Below are 23,839 nucleotides of genomic sequence, written 5' to 3' on the forward strand. Positions count from 1 at the left end.
GAAGGGCTTATATGTTTATGTGTTTAACTCATTTGTTTATGCAAAATAGAAAAGGCAAAAATAAAATTTGTTTAAAAAATCAAAAACCATTCAAGAGGCCGTGCTCAAAATAAGATGTACATATTTTCTTTGCGGGAAGGCCAGAAGGGTCCAGAATTGGCTTCCACAGTCACTTGAAGACTCCCTATTAAGACCGTGATCACGGAAGACAATCTTACTCATTGCGAGAAGCAAAGCTACAGGGAACCAGGCAGAGGGCCTTCTCGGTAGTGGCGCCTGCCCTATGGAACGCCCTCCCATCAGATGTCAAAGCGATAAATAACTACCTGACATTCAGAAGACATCTTAAGGCAGCCCTGTTCAGGGAAGTTTTTAATCTGTGATATTTTAGTGTATTTTTGGTTTTATGGAAGCCGCCCAGAGTGGCTGGGGAACAAATAATAAATTATTATTATTATTATTATTATTATTATTATTATTATTACTCGGCCACGAGTGGTCACCAAGGAAAAGAAAATATAGTTAATGAGAGGCGAGCAGATCAGGAGCTGTGTGCCCTGGACACTCGATCACTCATTCACACATACAATCTGCAAAACAAAGGTGGGATTCAATCTAGACTCTGTTCAGCCCATCTGGTTGAAATCAAAAGAAATCTTTTCTTAACAAACCACAGAAGGCAGGCCTCTCCCGCTGGCTTCTCTAGTTTGTGACCTCGAGAGAACTTGCTTAAGGCAGCTTGATGCTGGCATTAAACATGTCCTTGGGATCTGTAATCCTGAAGTGGGTGTATTGCTCCACGGGGAGGCCAGGGCAGAATGCAGAGAGGAAAATGCCACGTAGATGGGACCCAGAACAGGTCAGTTCGGTTCTTGAAATTCAACACGTAGCATCTTTTACCGGAGGGCTGCTGTGCGCCGCTTTTCCCTGAGTGCGTTCTTAATGCTGTGGTTAGGCCACTAAGTCTTTTAACTTGCCTACAGTATTGCATTTTGTGTTTTTTATATTGAGATGTGCTCTTGTGCACCACCCTGAGGCCTGCAGGTATAGGGCGGTATACAATTTTAATAAATAAGAACAACATCTGGAAATGTGTGTCGGGACTAAACGACCGACAAGCTTCTTCTTTTTTTATTTTTAATTCTTAGTTTTATGTGGTGCTTGGGTTTGGCAGCAGGAATGGGGAACTGGTGACAAGAACCTTCCCCCCAACCAGCTGCTGTTGGGCTTCAGGCCCTATTCTCCCAGACCATGCTAGCTAGGACTGTTGCGAGTCTGGAGGACCACACAATTCACACCAAATCTCTCTTTTTTATATATATTTATTAAATTTTTCATTTTACAATTTAAAATACCGTACTCATTTTACATCCTTAAGATATCAATGATTTCCCTTCTCTTTCCACGGTTCATTTTACATACCATAAATCCCTGCATATTTTACAAAAACTATACCATTCAGTGGGACGCAGGTGGCGCTGTGGGTTAAACCACAGAGTCTAGGACTTGCCAATCAGAAGGTCAGCAGTTCAACGAGGTGAGCTCCCTTTGCTCGGTCCCTGCTCCTGCCAACCTAGCAGTTCAAAAGCACGTCAAAGTGCAAGTAGATAAATAGGTACCGCTCCAGCGGGAAGGTAAACGGCGTTTCCATGCGCTGCTCTGGTTTGGCAGAAGCGGCTTAGTCATGCTGGCCACATGTACGCCGGCTCCCTCAGCCAATAAAGTGAGATGAGCGCCGCAACCCCAGAGTCGGTCACGACTGGACCTAATGGTCAGGGGTCCCTTTACCTTTATACCATTCAGTATTCCATTATAGCATCCATCAAAACTTGTTTACGCTGATGAATTTATCTTCATGCTGCCAGCGTTTTCAGCTGTACACTGTTATTTCCCATATATTCAATAAACGTTTTCCAATTTTCTCTAAACGTATGTTCTTGTTTTCTTATTCTATATGTTTAAGTCTCTGAGTCGTGCATATTCTGTCAACTTAAGTTGTCATTCTTCTTTGGTTGGGATCTCATTCGTTTTCCACTTTGGGGCCAACAAAACACGGGCCCCAGTACAGTCGTATCTTGGAAGCCGAACGGAATCCATTCCGAAAGTCCGTTTGACTTCCAAAACGTTCGGAAACCAAAGTGCAGTTTCTGAAGCTCCTGCAGCCACTTGGAAGCCACGGAAGCCCTGCCGGATGTTTGGCTTCCAAAAATAGTTCTCAAACTAGAACAGTCACTTCCAAGTTAGTGGCGTTCGGGAGCCAAAATGTTCGAGAACTAAGCTGTTCGGAAACCAAGGTAGTTGGTTTAGCATACATAAATAACCTTTTTTGATTCCCACCAAATCTCAGCACTCTGGTTTTTTTTTTTTTACTGAAATCATTTCTGTCGCTTGCAGCCTTGCAGGTATCATTTTCAGGGCACCTTTTCCAGGACTTGGGGCACCTGTTCCCTGAAGTGCCCATCTCCCTTTTCTGATGCCTTCCAGATAACACGAAACCCTCCGCAACCAAGGAGGCTGTGTTACTCCTTTGCAACTCAGTCTGCATTTTATTCAAAACTTGGGGCAGGCAGCTGGGTTATTTAATAGGTTTTGGGTACGATGTGTCATTTCTTAGCCTCTCACGAAGGGGGTCAGGCTGCTGTCCTGTCTTTTGGGTCCCCCTCCTTAAGAAGCCTCGGCCCCCTGTGCCCAGCAGCTGCTCTCTTGAGGCCGGGAGACTTTGACGCGTCAGATCTTCCATCTGCTTGTTTGGCTGCTTTGTATCTTGTAATAGTCTGTGGAAGTTCTGAGCCGCTTTAGGGAGGTGAGGCGAGGTAAGACACCCATTGACTGAGAGGCTTAACTTGGCCACTGGGCGAAAAGCGTGATTTGGTGACTATTTGGAGCTGAGCTGCGCTGAGCGTGGGGAGCCTCTACCCCAGGCCCTGAAATTCCAGAGGGGTGCTGCCTTGCCTAACCACTGCTCTGAAGATGAACTGCTTTTGCCTCTCAGTTGCCATCTGGAGACACCGCTCCTTGCTCCTGGGTGCCATTTTCCTGCTTCTGCTGCTGCTCCTCAGGCAACTGACCAAGCAGTGAGTATTGGTATGTGGGGTACAAGGGAGCTTTGTAGAGAGAACTGTCTTGGTACTGGTACGATCCTGACCTTGAAAGACCATTGCTCACCTCTCTGCTTGATTTCTGAAAAAGGGGTTCAGAGCCAACGCAGAAGAGATGTGTTTTTGAGCAGGTGTTGCGGAATAACCACAGCCAGCTCCTTGAATCTGGTCCCAGAGGGAAGGATTGCCAGTCTGCAAGAAATGTCTTCCATCCTCACTTTTGTGTGTGTGTGTTTAATAAATACATCCCTATCCTGCTCTTCCTCCCAAAGCAGCTCAGGGCACAATTAGAAATTAAGCCTTGTGTAAGAAGACTGAGAAATAAATTAGTCTTTGGTACTGAGGTATCCTTAGCAGCTGCCTTCTGCAAAACTGCCTTTTCGGTTTGTTGGTTCTTTTGGGTAGCTCTAGAGATGTGCTCTAGAGATGGCACTCTGTAATTTTTGGTTCCAAGCGTCCAGATGGTCTCTTTCCAGTCCATGTGTGGAGCTGGTTGTTTTATATATATATATATATATATATATATATATATATATATATATATATATATATATATTGTTTTACAACACAAATATACAATTTTATCCAATTTTTAACAAACAAATTCTCTCTTTTTGGACTTCCTTCAGCTTCTCTGACAATCATCCATCTGTACCTCTTAGTTACGCATTCCTTCTCCTTTAGTATTGTCTTTAGTCTTCCCTCCCACATCTATTGTTTTTGACAATACCTCTTAAATTTCACAAGGCTTCTTTAAATCCCAATAACGTTGTTTGCACATCACATATATTTTTCAGATATTCTACAAATTTCCCCCAGTCTTCAATGAACTTATGGGAATTATGGGAAGATAACTTGTCCAATAACTTTTCCTGTAATCCCTAAAAGAAAAGCTTCTGGTTTCTTTACAAATGTATACTTTAACATCTTTTTCAGCTCGTTATATATCATCTCCCAGAAACTTTTAACTTTCTTACAATCCCACCACATATGATAAATGTTGTCATGGATATGGGGAATGGGAAGTATCCAGGTAGGATTGTCAAAGGCCTGTAATGTACACAAGGGACTAGTTTATGAGCATTTAGCACACACCCTCCTGAAGGCATTTCCCAGTTACCGGTACTAGCAGAGCACAGAACTTAACACGTGGCATTGTTCAGTCCTGACCAAGAAGCCAGAAACATTTTCTCTCTGTCTTTCTTTGGCAATAATTTGTGCACAGTAAGATTGCCTTCCATGAACGTGGTCTTAAAAGTGAGTCCGTAAGTGACTGTGGAGGCCAATTCTGGATCCACATGCCCTTCCACAGTGGGGACATAGGTTTCTGGGCGGGAGTTGATCACGGTGAGGGTTTGCCAAACGTGTCTTCCTCTTAGCATGTTTTCCCCTTTCGTCCTGAGTTTGAGCATCTTCAAAGCCCATGACACCTTTGGTAAAGGCTGGTCTCCAACTGGAGCGCTTGCAGGCCAGCGTTTCCCAGTTGTTGGTGTTTATACTACATTTTTAAAGATTTGCCTTGAAAAGAGTCTTTAAACCTCTTTCGTTAATCCACTGGCGGAGAAAGAGGAGTGGGGGGAGAGCACACTGCCCCCGGCAGCGCGATCCCGGTGGGGTGCCATTGTGGCTGCCTCCCCTCCCACACTGGGTGCCACGCCTCCACAGGACATGCGTCACGCCCCTGCGGGCAGCACGCCATGCCCCTGCCTGCTCTCCGCCCCCCCCCCCCCAGTACCGGAGCTTGAAGCTTCACTACTGTGTTCATCACCAGCATTACACTTTCCATTTTAAAGTTTTCTCTCTAACCCACTCAAGACAAGCTTCAGATCATTTCTGGTATGTACAGCAAGGAGTTTGGCCATTCAGCCATCACCGAGGGGCAGAGTAGTATAAAGTAATCCCAAGGCTGGTCCTACTTATACATTATCCTTAAAGTGACTAGACAGATGATTACAAAAATATCCTAATACCCCAAAGACCCCTACCCCAAGCTGTGCCAAAGTAACTGTGCTGCTGTGGCCTCTTGCTGTGGCACTGCGGTCTAAACCACTGAGCTTCTTGGGCTTGCTGATCAGAAGGTCGGCAGTTCAAATCTGTGCAATGGGGTGAGCGCCTGTTACTCTGTCCCAGCTCCTGCCAACCTAGCAGTGCAAGGAGATAAATAGGTACTGCTGCAGCGTGAAGGTAAAAGGCATTTCCGTGCGCTCTGGTTTCCGTCACAGTGCTCTGTTGCGCCAGAAGCTGTTTAGTCCTGCTGGCCACATGACCAGGAAAGCTGTCTGTGGACAAACACTGGCTCCCTTGGCTTGAAAGCGAAATGAGCACCGCAACCCCATAGTCAGCCTTGACTGGACTTAACCATCCAGGGGTCCTTTAAAGGTAAAGGTACAGGTAAAGGGACCCCTGACCATTAGGTCCAGTCGTGACCGACTCTGGGGTTGCGGCGCTCATCTCGCTTTATTGGCCGAGGGAGCCAGTGTACAGCTTTCGGGTCATGTGGCCAGCATGACTAAGCCACTTCTGGCAAACCAGAGCAGCGCACGGAAACGCCATTTACCTTCCTGCCAGATCGGTACCTATTTATCTACTTGCACTTTGATGTGCTTTTGAACTGCTAGGTTGGCAGGAGCAGGGACCGAGCAACGGGAGCTTACCCCGTCACAGGGATTCAAACCGCCGACCTTCTGATCAGCAAGTCCTAGGCTCTGTGGTTTAACATATGGGGTCCTTTACCTTTTTTAAAACCTTACCTTGCAGAGAAGTATTGCGGATCAGCCCTGCAGAAGAACTGCTGAATCTGCATCGGAAAAACGCATCCACTCGCTCTCTGGCTGTTCAGCAGCTGCAGGGGAAGACGGGCTTGGAAGAGCCGGTGGGCCTTAATGTTGTCTTTCTGAAGACCCACAAAACAGGCGGCAGCACGGTGCAGAACATCCTCTTCCGGGCTGGGGAGCGGCGGAACCTGACCGTGGCCTTTCCACTCTATTCATACCAGTTTGCCTACCCAGAGGCCTTCTCCAGGACATTTGTGGAGGACCTCCCCACCGGGGCCACCCATTTCAACCTGCTCTGCAGCCATATGCGGCTGGCGGTTGGCGAAGTCCAGGCAGTCATGCCGCCACACAGCATCTTCCTCACGATCCTGCGCCACCCCGTTCAAACGTTCGAGTCCGTCTTCCACTACTACCTCAACGTCGTGCCTGCCTTCCAGATGCTGGCCAACTACTCCAGGCCGCTGATGGCTTTCCTGGAGGCATCGGATCGCTACTACGATGCCAGGGATGCCAGCAATGGGCTGGCCAAAAACCCCATGGCCTTTGACCTAGGCCTGAATGCCAGTCAGGAAGAAGCGCCGAGCGGCCGGTGGCTGAGAGAGCTGGAAAGGCTGAATCGGACTTTTCAGCTGGTGATGATCGCGGAGCACTTTGACGAGTCGCTCCTCCTGGCGAGGGAGCTGCTGGGGCTGGACATGGAAGAGCTGGTGTACGTCAGGCTCAACGTGCGCCACAAAGAGGGCGAGCCTCTGCCCAAGGCACTGGTGCAGAAGATCCAGGCCTGGAACTGGTTGGACATGCAGATCTACAGGTTTTTCCAGGGCGTTTTCTGGCACAAGGTGGAGCGCTATGGATACATGCGCATGAAGAGGGAGTTGGACGCCTTCCATGTGCTGCTCAGGGAGACGGGGGCCAGGTGCCTGTCAGGGGAGCCTGTAGGACCTGAGCGCATGACCGATGAGCTGCGGCCTTGGCAGCCGGGCAGTGTCACCATTCTGGGCTACAGCCTCAAACAGAACCTCACCTATGCCCAGTACAACGGCTGCTTCCGTATCATCCTGCCTGAGCTCCAGTATCACACTTACCTCTATTACAGGCAATATGGGAGGGACATGCGCCCTTAGTGGGTTCCTGGCTATTATTTGGGGGATATTGGGTGCAATCCTGCTCTCCTCTCTGTCCCTTGACCTCATCTGTCCTACTCATTTGTTTTCCATTGGTTCTCTTGGGTGCGATTCCTGCATTGCAGGGGTTTGGACTAAATGATCCTAGGGATCCTTTCTGATTTAATAACAATTATACCCCACCCATCTGACTGGGTTGCCTGAGCCACTTTGGGCAGCTTCCAACCTATATAAAAACATAATAAATCATTACACTTTAAAAAGCTTCCCTAGACAGGACTGCTTTCTAAAGGTTATATAGCTACTTGATATCTGATGAGAGGGTATTCCACAGGGTGGGTGCCGCTACCAAGAAGGCCCTCTGCCTGGTTCCCTGTAGCTTCCCTTCTTGCAGGTAGGGAACGGCCAAAAGGCCATTGGAGCTGGATCTCAGTGTCTGGGCTGAATGATGAGGGTGGAGATGCTCCTTCAGGTATACTGGGCCAAAGCCATTTAGGGATTTAAAGGTCAACACCAACACTTTGAATTTTGCTCGGAAATGTACTGGGAGCCAATGTACTGTAGGTTTTTCAGGACCAGTGTTATATGGTCCTGGCGGACACTTCCAGCCACCAGTCTCGCTGCCACATTCTGGATTAGCTGTAGACTCTACAACTAAGCAAATGTCAAAGATACTCCTGGATAAAACACTTGATCCATTTCAATCTAGTGCCCTGCTATACAGAGACAGAATCCAAGCCTCTCTTGGACGACCAAAGAGAATTGGCTTTTCTTCTACAGTTCTCCACAACATAGTGTTGTGAACAGGGATTTTCAGATATGAAAGATCAGAAAAGAGAAAGGCTTCTTTGTGCTGATGAGTGTTTGTCTCAAATTGAGATTACCTGACAAATGATTACCTGACAAAAGCAAGCTCACGCTTCTGATTGAGTTTGTATACCTACTTGAGGGACATTTGTAAGAGGCTTGTTTATTATTATATTATATTCATGTTATTATGTAGCTGCACTGTTTTATACTCCCTGGATGTCCCATGATCGTATTATAAAGTAGTTGTGTTCTATGTTATAAATCAAGCACTGCTAGTTGTCTATTTTTGTTTTCCAATGTATTTTTTATCAATTAAAAAATTGGAGTGCTGCAAGCAAATTTTTATTCTGAAAGTGTGGTCCAGATGAAAAAAGTTTGAGAACCACTGACCTGAAGTCGTCTTCTGCCACCTCTGGTTAAGAACCCTTTAACACTAGTCTCTTGTTCACCAGCACAGAAACTAACTGTGAAAAATCTGAAGTTCTAATGTTTAAGTCCAAACTCTATCACCCACAATCCAGCCTGCGATGCAGTGCATTTGCTTCCTCTTTGCCTTCCCAGCCTATTCACCTAGATTCAGAAAGGAAGGGACCATCATGTCAATTCCAAAGCGATTGGCTTGCCTGCCTTGGAGAACTTTCAAGGACAAAGAAGTGCATTCAGGAAGATGGGCAAAGTCTATGAGTAGGAGGAGATCTTGAGGCTCCTCTTAATGGTATTTCCAATTACAAGGAGTTGATCCCATTAGGAACCTAACAAGGGGCAGGATTCAATTAGGCTTCTGCACTAGCTGGTCCCATGCTCTTCCCAAACTGGCACCATGGGTGGGAGAGAATGTTCCCCTTAGTGCTATGCTGAATACAACTTGGCGTAAACGCTTCTGCATTGTAAGCTTCAGCTGCAGCCTATGAAACACCCTAATATGGAGGCAAGTAGCCAAAGAGCTTTTTTCTTTCACAGGTAATATAGCCGATAATTTGCTTTGCAGGTACCACGAGTTTGGTCATGGTCTGAACTCTACAGGCTGGGAGTTTGGGGGGAGGGCAGGGGAGCGGCTGTTGTGCATGTACCAGGGGCGTAGGAAGGGGGGACGGTCCGCCCCAGGTGTCATCCCAGAGGGGGGATGACAAAATCCCCCCGGGCGGATTGCTGCTGCACTGATCTGCCCCCGTGGGTGGTTTGCCCCACCCCTGGGTGAACAGCATGTGTGACGCTCAGGGTGTCCGAGCGGCTAGCTCCACTGCTGGCTTGTACCCTGTTTATGGGCATCTATGGTGTAGTGGTTAAGAGCGGTGGACTCGTAATCTGGTGAACCTGGTTCGCTTCCCTGCACCTCCACATGCAGCTGGTGGGTGACCTTGGGCTAGTCACACTTCTTTGAAGTCTCTCAGCCCCACTCACCTCACAGTGTTTGTTGTGGGAGAGGAAGGGAAAGGAGATTGTTAGCCGCTTTGAGACTCCTTAGGGTAGTGATAAAGCAGGATATCAAATCCAAATCCACTAAAAGAACAGGGGATTGGACCAGGCAGTCTCTGGTTTGGAGAAGCAAGGATTTTTGCCAGTAAACTGGTTCCTGAGTTGTAGCCAGGTCAATGAAAAGCTACACCGTAAAAGTACACCTGTTGGAGCAGAGCTTTTATTGATCAAACAGATCTGGGAGGAGGAGTGTTGCCTCTGAAGGGGGGAGTCTGGGTTGCCAGCAGAGTCATCCACACAGCAAACCTGGCTGACCACAAACACACCTGAGTTAAGAAAAGCAGAAGAGCACCCAAGCCCACTTCTGAGAGTTGTCAGTCTAACCTTTGCTTTAGCAGCTGCTGAAGAAAGACTGATAAGGCAGGAGGAAGTGCAGGGAGGGGAAAGAGAATTCAAGCAACTGTCTCCAGGGTAAAGTATACAGGTGGTTGTTTAATACCCTTTTGCCACGGATCTCTCAACCAATATGCAAGGCTCTATCTATCCCAGGGATGCATCTCTGTAGCGAATCCTATTCTCCCCCGATACTAACCTGAACTGTCCCCTCCACTCTTCTTTAGCCTCCTTCCAAAGGGAGACCTTCCTCTACACTTTGAAACCATGTCATAATACTAATTATTCAAGTCCACCCAATACATCATTAACCAAACAGGCCTTGTGTCTCTTTTGTTCTTCCCCAGCCACCTGTTAAGCAGTGAACAACCTCTAGCTTGTAAAGTCTTCATCCCTCAATTTAAGTGAATACAGATTTGTCTCTATACATACACCTCAGTTAAAAAATAGACAAGACAAGCTGTGCCCCTCCCTCTTCTTTTATGGGCCTATGGAGTGCACTGAAACAAATTGATGGGGAGAAGCAACCACACAAGCAGAGTAGCAAAGAACCTCAACTTGAGCGCAATAATGCACGGGTTAATAGCCTGGCCCTGAGTTCAGGACTGAGTTCTCTGTGTAGTTAATGAAGTTGCCTTGAACTCGCAGTCGAAGAGAGAGAAACCTACTTTTAGAAAATCAACCCAGAACCACCTTGCTAAAGGTTTCCCTCTCCTCACTGTGAACTGCCTTGGCTCTCGCCATTGTACAGTCATTTCAGTGCTCAATATCGCTTGCCCACGTTCTGTGGGTTATTCCAGTGTCTTGACTTCCTTTTAGCAGCATCCTAACGATCGAGGAGTTTGGTAACCCCCACAAGACATTTCAATTGCAGCCTCTGACATGGAGTGCTACCTGACTGCTACAGGCTGGAGTAGCAGAAGACAAGTCACTGCAAGAGTGACACAGGGACTCTCCCTCTCTCCTGGATCAAAAGGGGAGAGGGCTGCCATAGGCATCTACATAAATAAAAATAAATATGTCAGTGGTGTTGGGGCTGCCTCGCCAGAAATCATAAGACGACAAAATCCTCTGTGGTTGCCTTTTTCGCCCTGCCCCTCTTGCTGGGCCGCTGCCCTTGCACAGTTTGCTGGGAGAATCGGGAACAGAGCTCTTCTAAACCATAGTCCTGAGCGCAGCCATCTACAATGGAAAACATGGGGTATTTCTCTTTGGCAGCCGCAGAATTGAGGACCTGCAGTAGACACAAAGGAGGACAATTGGCACAATCCGAATACTTGAGGCAGAGACAATATGAGAAGGTCTCTATGCCGGAACAAAATATAGCTAGAGTCTATTTCTTCTCTGTTTTGTGATAGTCCAAGTACAGAGAAGAATTACAGGGATCTAACACCTTGTGGTAGAACCCCTGTACAAAAGAATTTGCACATCCTCCTCTCCTTTTGTGAGTTATCATAAAGAAACACACCATAGTTCACAATGCCCATGAACAGGAAACAGGGAAGCTCATGCAGCCAATCAGAAGTTACGGACGCCGCGCTGAACGTTCCAAAGAATGTTCACAAACCGGAACATTCACTTCTGGGTTTGCAGCATTCGGGAGCAAAAATGTACGAGTGCCAAGGCGTTCGGCTTCCAAGGTACGACTGTACTTCCATCATTGCCTCAAATCACCTCAACCAGATCCTCACCCTCAACATTTCCACATTTCAGAATTCTGCAAACCCTGCTCCCACTAAACCCTAGGAGTGTTTTTTCAGATCCACACATCAATTCAAAGCTGGCCCCACTGGCAGGGCTTGGAGTTGCCTCAAGGCAAACATAACCCTCACCTGTGTCAATTCCACGCACAGGCCCTCAAACTCTCTTCTGTGGCTGACGTAGAAGCCAATGGTGCAGCTGGGATCCACCTTGCTGAAGGCTGTTTTCCGGGGTGAGTTGCAGTGGAAGGACTGGAAAAAGGGGATACAGCAAAACGTGACATTCACAGAGCTGTCTCACATCAAGGTGACCCAGAGACTATGTATTTAGCATTGCCAATTTATACACCACTGAGCACTGTAGCTTCTAAGTGGTGTACAATTAGGTTGCAAAAGATCAGTTAAAATCACCCATGAAGTCAGAAAATCTTGTTCAAAATGCCTGCTGAAATTTCAGAGAGTATTCACCAAGTGCCTGAAGTTCAACCAGGGTGTGTGTGTGTCCTGTCTGATCTCAGCCAAGAAGGAAAATCTAGTGGAGAATTTATCTTGCACAAGTAAAGCCTTCAATATCACCCTGCATCTCAAAACATGTTTTAAAAATGCATCTGTAGCATATAGACCCAATGATTTTCCTGTTTCTTCTCCATGTAGAGAATTTATAAGTATCACAACTGACCTTGAGGGAAAATTAAAATGCCTTTAGTTTTTTACTCCACTGATGAAAATATGCCTTGCCCAGTTTTGTTCTTTCTGTAAGCGTCAGAAATGTAACACCAGCTCTTGCTTTGACTACTTACTTTTTACCATACTTCTCTTAAAAGGGCTATTATGCTTCCTCACTTTTTAGCAACAAAACACATTTATGTTTTGGCAGTTAAGCTGTAAACTCTCCACACCGGATGCAAGGTTAACTATTTTGTCACAGTTGTGCCTAAGGTGCAATGATACATACTGGCTCCCATGCCATCCTGGAGCTCTAAGCAGCTGCTTACCTCCAGGGGGAAATTCTCCTTAGTGGTGTCCACAAAGAGCTGGCAATAATGCGGGTCCAGGAACAGAAGTGTGTCATCTGGAAGACAAGAGAAGTGGGAGATCAATTATGGATCCTATTTTGTCTTATGGGAGGACAGATCCTGAAGCTGAGGCTCGAATACTTTGACACCTCATGAGAAGTGAAGACTCCCTGGAAAAGACCCTGATGTTCGGAAAGATTGAGGGCACAAGGAGAAAGGGACAACAGAGGACGAGATGGTTGGACAGTGTTCTCAAAGCTACCAGCATGAGTTTGACCGAACTGCGGGAGGCAGTGGAAGACAGGAGTGCCTGGCGTGCTCTGGTCCATGGGGTCACGAAGAGCCGGACACGACTAAACGACTAAATAACAACAACATTTTGTCTTATGAATGAGTGTGGTGGGGGTATGAGGGAGGAAGGGACACCTTTAAACTGTGCACCACTAGGAAATGTTTACGAATGTTTACGTACCTTGGTTTTCAAACAGAATGCGTTCCAGAAGTCTGTTTGACTTCCGAAATGTTGGGAAACCAAGGCACGGCTTCCGATTGGCTTAAGGAGTGTCCTGCAGCCAATCAGAAGCCGCACCAGACGTTCGGCTTCCGAGGCAAAGTTCGCAAACCAGAACACCTACTTCTGGGTTTGCGATGTTCGAGTTCCAATGTTTGAAACAACGGCCAGTAACAAAAATGGCAAAGTTCTGCATGTTAACTTACATTCAGTAACTTCTGCAATTGCATTTTGGTCCATACTGAGCATATGAGTGACCAAGTATGGATGAAAATGTATGCAAATTACAGAAATGGATGAATGTTATGCTAACAATTTTGGTGAAGCATTTTGGTGGAGAATTTGGGGTGCCTGCCCTTGTTGGGGAAAAGCAAAGCAGCACATAATAACCCAACATCTGGAGGAGGAGAGGGGAGACCAGACATTTCTGCACCTCAGCAATGAAATCTATTACCTTGATATCCAACGAAGTACAGGGAATGCCTTGGTTTTCCTCCAATGATCCCAATACAGAAATCCAGCCTCAGAAGTTCCTGCACAAGAAAGGAACTTAAATCACACCACCTTTGACCAGCTTCCTTTCCAAGGGATCGCCCAGTGATGTAAGGAAACAAATAGCTCAGTTGGTAGAGCATGATACTCTTAATCTCAGGGTCATCGGTTTGAGCCCCATGCTGGGCAAAAGATTCTTGCATTGACCCTGGTGGTTCCTTCCAACTCCATGAGTCTGTGATTCTACTCTGTGGTATGCCCTGATGCAGAATGACCAGGAGAGACACCAAACACCACCACCCACTTTGAGCATTACGCAGGGCAAGAGGAATGCAACTGGTAAGTGCACTTGGGTGGGCAGGGAAGTAGTCAAACATGTTTAATTCACTGCTCTTCTTGAGTAATTGCAATCATGAGAGCCAGTTTCTCTGTCGTGGCTACACAACTTGGCCATCGTTACGCAGCAAAGGAACCTCCCACCCCACCCCTCCTTCCACAGAATGGGCACAATCCTCCTTAAAGAACTGTTACATTTTCATTCTATCCCATAGAGCCAAAGACGTAAAGGACCCATGGATGGTTAAGTCCAGTCAAAGGCGACTATGGGGTTGCGGCGCTCATCTCGCTTTCAGGATGAGGGAGCTGGCGTTTGTCCACAGACAGCTTTCCGGGTCATGTGGCCAGCATGACTAAACCACTTCTGGCACAATGGAACACCGTGACAGAAACCAGAGTGCACAGAAATGCCGTTTAGCTTCCCGTTGCAGTGGTACCTATTTATCTACTTGCACTGGCGTGCTTTCGAGCTGCTAGGTTGGCAGGAGCTGGGACACAGCAAAGGAACTCACCCCGTCATGGGGATTCGAACCGCCCACCTTCCAATCAGCAAGCCCAAGGGGATCAGTGGTTTAGACCACAGCGCCACCCGCGTCCCATAGAGCCATCAGCCTGGATTCCAACAAGGATGTGCCCATTTGAGTCCCAGAGTCCATCTCACACCTATTCCCAAGTCACCTTAACACAGTCCACGTAGGCGGGGTTAAACGTCTCTCCCCCTAGCCGCATGGGCACCAGGATGATGACTGCTTTCCATTCGGCGCCAGGGTCCCACGCAGTCCTGTCTTTGCTTCTATTGGCCAGGTTTGCCACATCATCTTTGTACACTATGGGAAGCAGCAGAGCAAGGAATTCAGGTCCTGCAGCCAAGGGGATCTCAGCCCAGCTACCTGGGCTATGACCTCCCAGGTGCTTCATGAACCACAGGCAGGGCTGCTTACCCCCCACCCCCCTTCAGCTCCTTTTACCTGTGCAGTCCTGAGACACATACACTGCCAGGTTGCCTGCTTCCGAACAGCAATCCACTGCTTTCCTGCAGGGGGGAGAAGGTGCACTTCAGTTGGACACAGCGTTGCCTCCCGACCCCACTCTCCAGCCAGCCTCATCCCTGCAAGACCACCACCAGAGGATTGAGGACAAAAGGAAGAAGCTATAGATTTCTAGCTTCCGAGGTCAGCAAAGGAAGTGGAGCAGCAGAACAGCCCGTCTGTCAGCTTCAGGGCTCCTTTGCTTTTGATGCTTGGCAAAATTCCCTCAACGCCCCCCCCCCCCAATACAAACAACAACAACAACACCAAAGTGCTAAAGACTCAAAGGCAGAAGGCAGGCTGGAATCTGTGCCCCTCCCACTGACTAAACACTGCTGGATCAACACAAGAAGGAAAGAAGGAAGGAAGGAAGGAAGGAAGGAAGGAAGGAGAAAAGACCAACTGTTCCTTTTGCTGAAACTTCTGGGTCAGGACCACATACACACACCGTGCAGAAATACACAATTTAACATTCTGGAGGGACACATATTATCCTTTGATTGCAATCCTTGGCAGCAGGCCAAGACTTGTCTCTTAATTTTAACGCTGTAGTCTCATAGCCCCATTCACAAGATAAAACCTTTGCCTGTTCTCATGGCTTAAACTTTGAATCGCCTGATGCCATATGCAGTGAGATGATCCACAACCCAGTCAAAATGGGGTGGCAGAGGCAGGCCATTTCTGGATGTTCTGTAGATTGGAAAGCCTTTGCAATGCCAAATCTCGAAACACTAAATATTCTTGGCCGAGCATCTTGATTTGTCTTGTGCACTAAGCACAGCCATGCAATAATTGGCAAAAACACACGGAAAATGAGCTTTTACAACAAATATAGATCTCCTGATCAGAGCTGGCAATTTGCCCCACCCCATTGCACCAATATTCCTGGTGAAAATTTGCCAAAATCGAACACCCCTACCCCCACTTATTTCCTGGAAGTCAAATCATTTATTGTGTCTTATCACCTCTCACCTGATTATGTGGGCTACAATAGAAGGCCCATACCAGTCCCCTGCTTTCTTCCCTGAACTGTGCCCCAGTTCAACCAAACGGTGAATTCCAAAGGGTGCTTGCGGCCGATCAGCAAACCATGAGATAATCTTCCGGTGGTAACGCTCTTTTTCCAGTTCATCAGGACTGCAGGCGCGCCTAGGGGCCTGCAGCTCCCAGGGTCCCCTGCTCCTGTCAGTAGGGATAGGTGGGACCTGGTGCAGGTTAGCTGTGCTGGGGCAGGGCAGAGGGGTGGCTTTCATGGGCTCCATCTCCGCCAAACTGGGGGTATAAAGGGCATCTGACCAGGTCCAATCTGAAAAGCGGAACAGAAAACCAAAAAGCGAGCTAAGGACTTGGGCACCCTTCATTCCCATTAACCACCCAAACATTGAAGCATCCCAAATGCAAAGCCGTTTCACTTGCTCAAGACTGCAAATAATTATAGCCTACATTTTGATTGGGATGGCCCGAGCCATTTGGCTTTGCAAGTGAAATCAACTATGTACAACTCGTAGTGCTACTTGTCCTGCAAAAAACTTTTCCACTGCTCAACTCTCCTTCAATTATCGATTTTGGGGTGGGGTGGCAGGTGCAATGGGAGGAGGGGCTGTTCAGTCTAGATGGCTCTTTGGGATGCTCTGGGATTCTGGGGCACACTGCAGATACCTGCATGCGTGAATGCATGCTTTAAGAAGGGACAGGGGAATGGGGAGGAGTGGGCGAGAGGGATCCTCTCATGACATGACGCACACAGAGCTGTGCCTCTCACCTCTGCCAAGGAAATGGACGACGAGACCCTGAGCCAGCAGCATCTGACCACTGCGCAGCATGCAGCCCCAGCCACAGTCAGTGGTCCACATAGTGCCTTCTAACTGCTGAAATTCCCGTCGGTAGGTTAGCCAGATGCGTGAGGCAAAGTCCTTCTGAAAGCACTCCACATCCTCTGTAAGGCAGAACAGAGACCGGTAAGGAAGAGGCCTGGCCAACAGCAGCACACAAACAAGCCCAGAGGCAGAACTTTTCCTTTGTGCATCACAATGCCCCCAGCCATATTTACAGGGAGACCCTCTAGCTCACGGACAGGGAAGTTCAGGACCAGCAGAGGTCTCAGTTTGGCCTCTGAGGCTGTTTTCCCCAAACCATGCTCACCTGCCCCGCACCTAACATCTTATGGGCAGGCGGAACTGTGGCTGCCAGTGCACAAATGTGAGTCCCAAAGTCCTGATTGTGCACTGGCTAGGCTGGCTGTGCTACAGGCGGTCAGCCAGTTCCCAACAGGGCTCTCACCAAGTCCCGACAATTCAGAGTACCTGTCCCCTAACGCGGTTTTTCACAAACCTGTGGTCAGGGATGATGGAAGCTGTAGTCCAACAACAGCTGGACCAATGAAACATTGCCCTAATGTCATTGCGACATCAGATGATCATCAGGTGGGTGACCATGTCCACTTGTCAAATCTGGCCCACAAAGGATCTGTTGGCAGATCCAGTTCCCCACCCCCTTTCTCTAGCTGTACTGTCAAGATAATCCTCTTCATCTAAGTCAGGCTTCCTCAAACTCAGCCCTCCAGATGTTTTGAGACTACAATTCCCATCATCCCTGACCACTGGTCCTGCTAGCTAGGGATCATGGGAGTTGTAGGCCAAAAACACCTGGAGGGCCAAGGTTGAGGAAGCCTGATCCAAGTAGTTAGGATAAATGAATAAGGATCAGAACAAACTGAATTAATGCTTTACATCTCAAACGTTAAGGAAATAAAGGGCAGGTATGAGCTTGTAATTCCTCCTTGGCTATCCAAGACAAAGAAGAGGCAGAGAGAGAAAAGCAACAAAGGGCTGGCATGAAAGGACTTCTTGGCCTTGATCTTCAAATTTGCCATCTCCTATCTGTACTCCTGCACTGCTAAGAGGATTGGCAGCCTCTTTCAGAAATGCATCCATTGTCATCGACTGAGGGATTTTACACCAAATCAATAGTGTCTTGTTGGGGGTCAGAGGAAGAGGCAGGCAGAGGTTGCATGAAGGAACTGCACAATACCATTGCAAAACAAAAATGAACCCAAGTTCTGGGAATCCCCTCCACCCTGCCTCCCAAGCCACTCACCTTCACGTTCAAAGCGGTAGATGTGCCCAAAGAGGTAGACTGGGGAAAGCTTGCTGAAATTAGTTTTGGTCTTGACCGTCCAACCTCGGGAGGAAAAGGAGGCAGGTAGGTTTGTTACAAGCCATGTGGCATTCAACACTGGGCCTCCACTTCCTTCCTGCGGGTTCATATGGAGATCCAGGCTTGACCTAGCTTCCTAACCAGTGGCCTCCAGTGGCAGAACTCCCCACACCCACCCTGACTGCATAACAATCTGCATAGGGAACACCTTTCCCTGCACACTCCTGCTTAAGACGTTGCCTTCCATAGAGCTTACCCACCAATAAACATTCACCAATGCACTAGAAGCCACCCCCCAAATGTTATTTATTGCAGTTTGCGTTCTCACATTCACTTCAGTCTTCACGTATGTGAATGCATGGCTGTAGTTGGGAGCATCTATCCAAGAATAGCCTGCATGAACAGATCTCGTTCTCCACATGCAACAACTTTGTTAAATCTCACCTGGTGTTATTTAGACAGGCCTTTGAAATGGGAATTTTCTTTTAACCAACCACAACTTATGGAAGTTTTTACTGATGCTTTATTGACATTCTTATGATTGTATCTTTTGTATGGTGAACACTGGCTAGTAATTATAATTATAATTATTATTACTACTACTACTACAGAAGTGTGGTTTATAAATGCTTAAATGAACAGATAAAGTATTCACCAGCATGTGCTTGCAATGGGAAATTCTACAATGTGCTGAAGCTCAGTGCTCAGGTGTAGAAAGAGCACTATAAATGTTTTATTTTTTTCCAGCCTCTCAACTACAGATTAAAAGCAACCCCATCCAAATTGCCCCTGTTCATTCCTGACAAGCCTGACAAGAGAAGCTACCTGGAATCATACAATGCAGGTGCTCTTGGTGCAGGAGAAAATACAAGGAGGGAAGATAGGGTGGATTTCTGCTCCCACAGCCAGAATAAAGCAATCAAGTTAAACATTACACAAAAAGAAAGCAGAACTAAATCTCTCCAACCCCACCCCTGCCTCTTGGATTAGTTTTGAAATGCCATGGGGTAAGATATGAAATCCTTATCTGTAAACACAAAACACACAATCAGTGTTGTAAGTAGAATTTAATAGGACATTTTCACCAACCCAGATAGATCTGTGCTCACATTCACTCTCCACAGCCATGATTCAAGGAGCTAATGCAGAAGCAGAAGCTGGCAGGGGAGGTGTTCTCAAACCAACCAGAAAAGCATGCAAGAGGTGACAGCTTTATTAGCCCAGCAGAGGCTAATGACAAGATGACAAGAAAACAGAAGTAGAACCTGCTCTCCAAATCGTATTATCTTCCCCACCCCATGACCAGTAAGGCTAGCCATATTTGTTCAAGGTGTGTAAGCCTCCTACACACATTTGCTCTCTGCTCTTTTCGTAAAAAACACACTTGGCAGCTGTTCTCAGAAACAAATACTGACATATCAAAAGCCTGTGCTCAGCCTCCAAATCTAACAGGGATTTTGGGTAAGCTTGGCATGAAAGTGCCTTTTGTCAATGAATGAATGCTTTTGTTGCAAGACCTGGAGATTTGCCATATCCCAGAGGACATGGCAGAATTCCAGATCTCAACATATGGAGGAATTTCAGAGGAGCTCTTGCAGCACAAACAAAGGAAGTCACTCCATGGCACGACAAGTCGTGCCAAATAAAGGAAGTCACTTCATGGCACAACAAGACAAAGGCCAACATGAGAATCAGGCCTCTCAATAGTGCAGGCTACAAATTGTCTTGAAGTTTGGGGCCATCTTGATTCTCAAAGACAACATCTACCCACAAGCCTTATGACACTGAAATCTGGGGATATCCTGGGTCTCCCAAAATCATACAAAGCCAAATGCTAATAATTTTACTGAGTACTCCCAGAGCCATACCTTCTATATCACTGTAGGCTAAAACTAGCACACTGCCAATTTAGTATTTGATTCCATAAAAATTATATACCACTTGATTGCAAAAAAACAAACACCTTCAAAGTGGTTTAAAAACAACAAAACAAAATTAGTTCAAAACAACTATTTAAAATATTTATAAAATAAATTAAACATTAAGTTAAAAACCTGATTAAAACACAATTGAGATGCATACATGTTTAATTTCTGGTTTAAGATTCTAGACATAGATGATTAGTGGCTAACAAAGCTTTCTCAATAAACAATTTTCAATTGTTCATTTTTTAAGATAAGGATGCATTGCTTAAAAAGAGAATCCAACCACTATCCCCCTTTTTGTTCTGACTTAAAACCAGAAACTGCTACTATATTTTGGAATATTGGGGCTAGAAGTTTATGTTTCATTTTTTCTAGCTTTTAATATTTTTATAATATTAAATATTTGTTATAATTGTACGATTCTGTAATTTAATTGTATGCCACCTTTGGTGGGGTTTTCCCTCTTAAAGGAAGCACAAACATTTATTTAAACTTGTCAAGTGGAGGACTAAGCAGAAGAAGGATTATTTCCCTTAATTTCCATGCAACAACCGCAAGTCTGACTCACCATATTTCACATTGTTCCAGACAGAGAAGAGCTTGCTTTTGATCTTGTCCACTTCGTCAGGCTCGCTATGTTGGCTGCGTGCGGCACCCCCTCCGGGGAAGAGCCCTGGGTAGTTCCCCCCTTGACTGCTGGACCTGGGATTAAAGAGTTGCCTTCCGTCTGAGTGGCGCAGCTCATCCTGGCTTAAGTACTGCACTGAGGTGGGTGACACGGAATTCATTTAACAACTGGGACCAGTGCAGGCTGCGTCTTCTGTGGGGGGTTGGGATGAAACTTCCATGTGCCTCGCCAGGGAAGCAGAACTGCAGAAGCATCAGAAACAAGGGTGAGAATCTCACTAAAAAAGCAACTAAGGAAGCTCAAAGACCCCAAACATTTTAAAGTACAAATCAATACATTTGCAAACAAGACTCGTGTTACTCCCACCTCCTGCTCTGTCTGTCTGTCTGTCTGACTCAAACCTTCATGGTCAGCAGTATGAGATGTGTCAAGGAAAAACATTTAAGGGACGCTAAGCTGTAAAGAGCAAATGGGAGAATTCATCCAAAGTCTGCCTCTTTTTCAAACAATGGCTGTGAATCCCTGGCATCTCCAGTTTAAAGGATCTCTTGCACCAGGACTAAGAACAACTGTGTCTTAGACTGGACTAAGAGAGTGGAAAGGAATCAGAGAAAATCCTACAGCTCCCCCCACCCACCCAGCACCCTCTGCCTCCTTTAAATGAAAGCTGTGTAAACCAGGGGTCAGAACCTTTTTCAGCCGTGGGCCGGTCCACTGTCCCTCAGACCATGTGGTGGGCTGGACTATATCTTTTTTTTTTGGGGGGGGGGGAGGAATGACCGAATTCCTATGCCCCAGAAATAACCCAGAGATGCATTTTAAATAAAAGGACACATTCTACTCATGTAAAAACACGCTGATTCCGGATTGTCCGCGGGCTGGATTGAGGTGATTGGGCCGCATCCGGTCCATGGGCCTTAGGTTGCCTACCCCTGGTGTAAATCATGGTTTTTATCAGTCCAGAGACTGACATACCACCATCTCCCCAGCTGAACCTTTTAGAGCAGCATACAATATTCTGAACCAGTAACAACAGGGTGGGGGGAGAAAGTGAAAGGCACCATATTTCAAGCAATATACAGTGGTACCTCGGGTTAAGTACTTAATTCGTTCTGGAGGTCCGTTCTTAACCTGAAGCACCACTTTAGCTAATGGGGCCGCTGGAGCACAATTTCTGTTCTCATCCTGAAGCAAAGTTCTTAACCTGAAGCACTATTTCTGGGTTAGCGGATTCTGTAACCTGAAGCGTATGTAACCCGAGGTACCACTGTGTACCAGTGTGGTGTAGTGGTTAAGAGCGGTAGTCTTGTAATCTGGGGAACCGGGTTCGAGTCTCCGCTCCTCCACCTGCAGCTGCTGGGTGACCTTGGGCCAGTCACACTTCTTTGAAGTCTCTCAGCCCCACTCACCTCACAGTGTGTTTGTTGTGGGGGAGGAAGGGAAAAGGAGAATGTTAGCCGCTTTGAGACTCCTGAAGGGGAGTGAAAGGCGGGATATCAAATCCAAACTCTTCTTCTTCTTCTGTATTGGGAAGTCTTTAATGTCTAATGTTTTATCGTGCTTTTAATATTCTGTTGGGAGCCGCCCAGAATGGCTGGGGAAACCCGGCCAGATGGGCGAGGTATAAATCATATTATTATTATTATTATTATTATTATTATTATTATTATTATTATATATTGAATGGCTGGGGAAACCCGGCCAGATGGGCGAGGTATAAATCTTATTATTATTATTATTATTATTATTATTTCAGCAGGCAGGCGTCGCAGAAAGAGTGAAGGGAAAGGCGCCTGCTTGATCTCCATAGGCAGGGAGCTCCCAAATGCAGGCGATGCCCCACTAAGCGGCCGAGTCCTCGCAGATGCGGGAGCGGCCGAGGGACCCTCTCCCCCTCCCAACCCAGCAAGCGCGGCCCTAGCAACCCAGCTCGCCCCCAGCAACCAGCGCCCATTCCACCGCCACGGAAACCTTCCCCTCTCCCTCCTGCAGCGACACACGGCCCAGGCGAGCCCCGCTTCCCCCCGGACCCCCTCACACCCAACCTGGGTGGGCATGGGACGAGGTAGCCCGTTTCCCCGGGGCGAGCCGCTGCCGTTCAGTCCGCCATGACTTGGGGAGACCCTTCGGCCGCGAGCGGCAGCGACAGCGCCACCGCCATCTTAGATCCCCGGAAGCAGCTGAGAAGCGCCCGACGTCCGGGCGGAAATGGTCCTTCGCCCTCAGACGGCTGCCGGAAGTGGCTGCTCTCCCCTTGGCGAACCTAGAGATAGAAATGTAGAGGAGGAAAAGCTCAACGTTGGAGAGCCTCACCACCACAAGACTACAACTCCCATCATCCCTAGCGGGAAGGACTAGGGGTCCAACAATATCTTGGGAGGCTCAAGGTTGAGCAAAAATCATAGAATTGGAAGGGATCCACTAACCTCCTGCAATTTCAGAAATCATATATATATATAGTTTATTTATTTATACTTTTCAAGTTTATATGTTTCATTAATTTTATACATTGCACTAATTTTGCAATCATTTTAGCATTTCAAAACTTGACTTCCTTCCCCCACTTTCTGCCGTTCCTTAAATTTGTTTTTAATATTATCTGCATATCCATATTAACTTAATTTGCTCATTTATTCATCTTTAAATATATACTCTTATGAAACTGCTGGTTATTGCAAAAATGCTGCCAATGTTTTTATCTGTTTATCATTTATCTGTAAATATTTAATAAAACATTTCGATTCTTTTATTTAAAAATTATTATCTTGATTTTTTTATTCTTCCTGTAAGTTGCACCATTTCTGCATATCCATAAGTTTTTGTATCCATTCTTCTTTTGCTGGGACTTCTGCTTCTTTCCATTTTGGGGCAAGTAACATTCTTGCTGCTGTAGTACCATACATGAATAAGTTTCTATACATTTTAGGTAGTTCTGTCCCTATAATTTTCAAAAGAAAATCTTCTGGATTTTTATTTATTTATTTTTTGCAAAGGTTCTTTTAAACATCTTTTTCATTTCATTACTGATACGGAAGGGGGGGCATGTCTTCTTCACCTTCTTCTTCGCTACAATATATCCATTTATTTCCAATTGTCAATGTCAAAAGGGACTAAAATCTATAAAATTCATAGAAACTCAACGTGCCAATTTGCTCAATTTCTCTAGGACTCCATGACACCTCCCCTGTCCTCCATAATCCCTCAAGCAAGGTGTCAAGACCCTAATCCTGTCAAATCACTCTGCCAAGCCTTTCCTCCGGGCAATGCCAGTACATGGACCATTGTCTTCTCATCACTGGTACTCAGGATGTGCTTATCTGCGCATATCTCCAGCTCTGCATATTCCCACCTCCCTCCTCCATATGTTAATCCTGTGTAACCCAACCTCTTCTTAATGTATTCATGATGTAATCTGTGTAACCCAACCTCTTC

The 23,839-nt window shown here is 46.6% G+C and overlaps 2 protein-coding genes across 2 annotated transcripts; one reads left to right on the forward strand and one right to left on the reverse strand.

The window, feature by feature from the left end:
- The first annotated feature begins 487 nt into the window (after positions 1-487).
- On the forward strand, positions 488-9,072 carry LOC307206148 (galactosylceramide sulfotransferase-like). The gene is made up of 2 exons (XM_079958937.1): positions 488-859; positions 5,856-9,072. The coding sequence occupies exons 1-2, from the start codon at positions 819-821 to the stop codon at positions 6,994-6,996; spliced, it is 1,182 nt and encodes a 393-aa protein (XP_079815063.1). The 5' UTR covers positions 488-818; the 3' UTR covers positions 6,997-9,072.
- A 348-nt stretch (positions 9,073-9,420) lies between these two features.
- ATG4D (autophagy related 4D cysteine peptidase) lies at positions 9,421-22,611 on the reverse strand. Its single transcript, XM_079959568.1, has 11 exons — positions 22,453-22,611; positions 20,348-20,649; positions 17,795-17,878; positions 16,461-16,634; positions 15,671-16,004; positions 14,639-14,703; positions 14,349-14,497; positions 13,297-13,375; positions 12,311-12,387; positions 11,448-11,567; positions 9,421-10,849 (listed from the first exon to the last, which is right to left on the reverse strand). Exons 2-11 carry the CDS (start codon positions 20,565-20,567, stop codon positions 10,667-10,669), a joined length of 1,485 nt encoding a protein of 494 aa, XP_079815694.1. The 5' UTR covers positions 20,568-20,649; positions 22,453-22,611; the 3' UTR covers positions 9,421-10,666.
- Positions 22,612-23,839: the final 1,228 nt, after the last annotated feature.

This window comes from Podarcis cretensis, assembly GCF_951804945.1.
Source record: "Podarcis cretensis genome assembly, chromosome: 17".
Taxonomy (NCBI): Eukaryota; Metazoa; Chordata; class Lepidosauria; order Squamata; family Lacertidae; genus Podarcis; species Podarcis cretensis.

Excerpts from the sequence above, each read along its gene's own strand:
- ATG4D (XM_079959568.1), bottom strand. The coding sequence starts at position 20,567 with ATGAATTCCGTGTCACCCACCTCAGTGCAGTACTTAAGCCAGGATGAG. Across the intron at positions 11,568-12,310 it reads AGGAGAATTTCCCCCTGGAG|TCCTTCCACTGCAACTCACC; the intron begins GTAAGCAGCTGC and ends CCCTTTTTCCAG. Across the intron at positions 10,850-11,447 it reads TGTGCGTGGAATTGACACAG|GTCCTCAATTCTGCGGCTGC; the intron begins GTGAGGGTTATG and ends TGTCTACTGCAG.
- LOC307206148 (XM_079958937.1), top strand. The coding sequence starts at position 819 with ATGCAGAGAGGAAAATGCCACGTAGATGGGACCCAGAACAG. Across the intron at positions 860-5,855 it reads GTAGATGGGACCCAGAACAG|AGAAGTATTGCGGATCAGCC; the intron begins GTCAGTTCGGTT and ends CTTACCTTGCAG.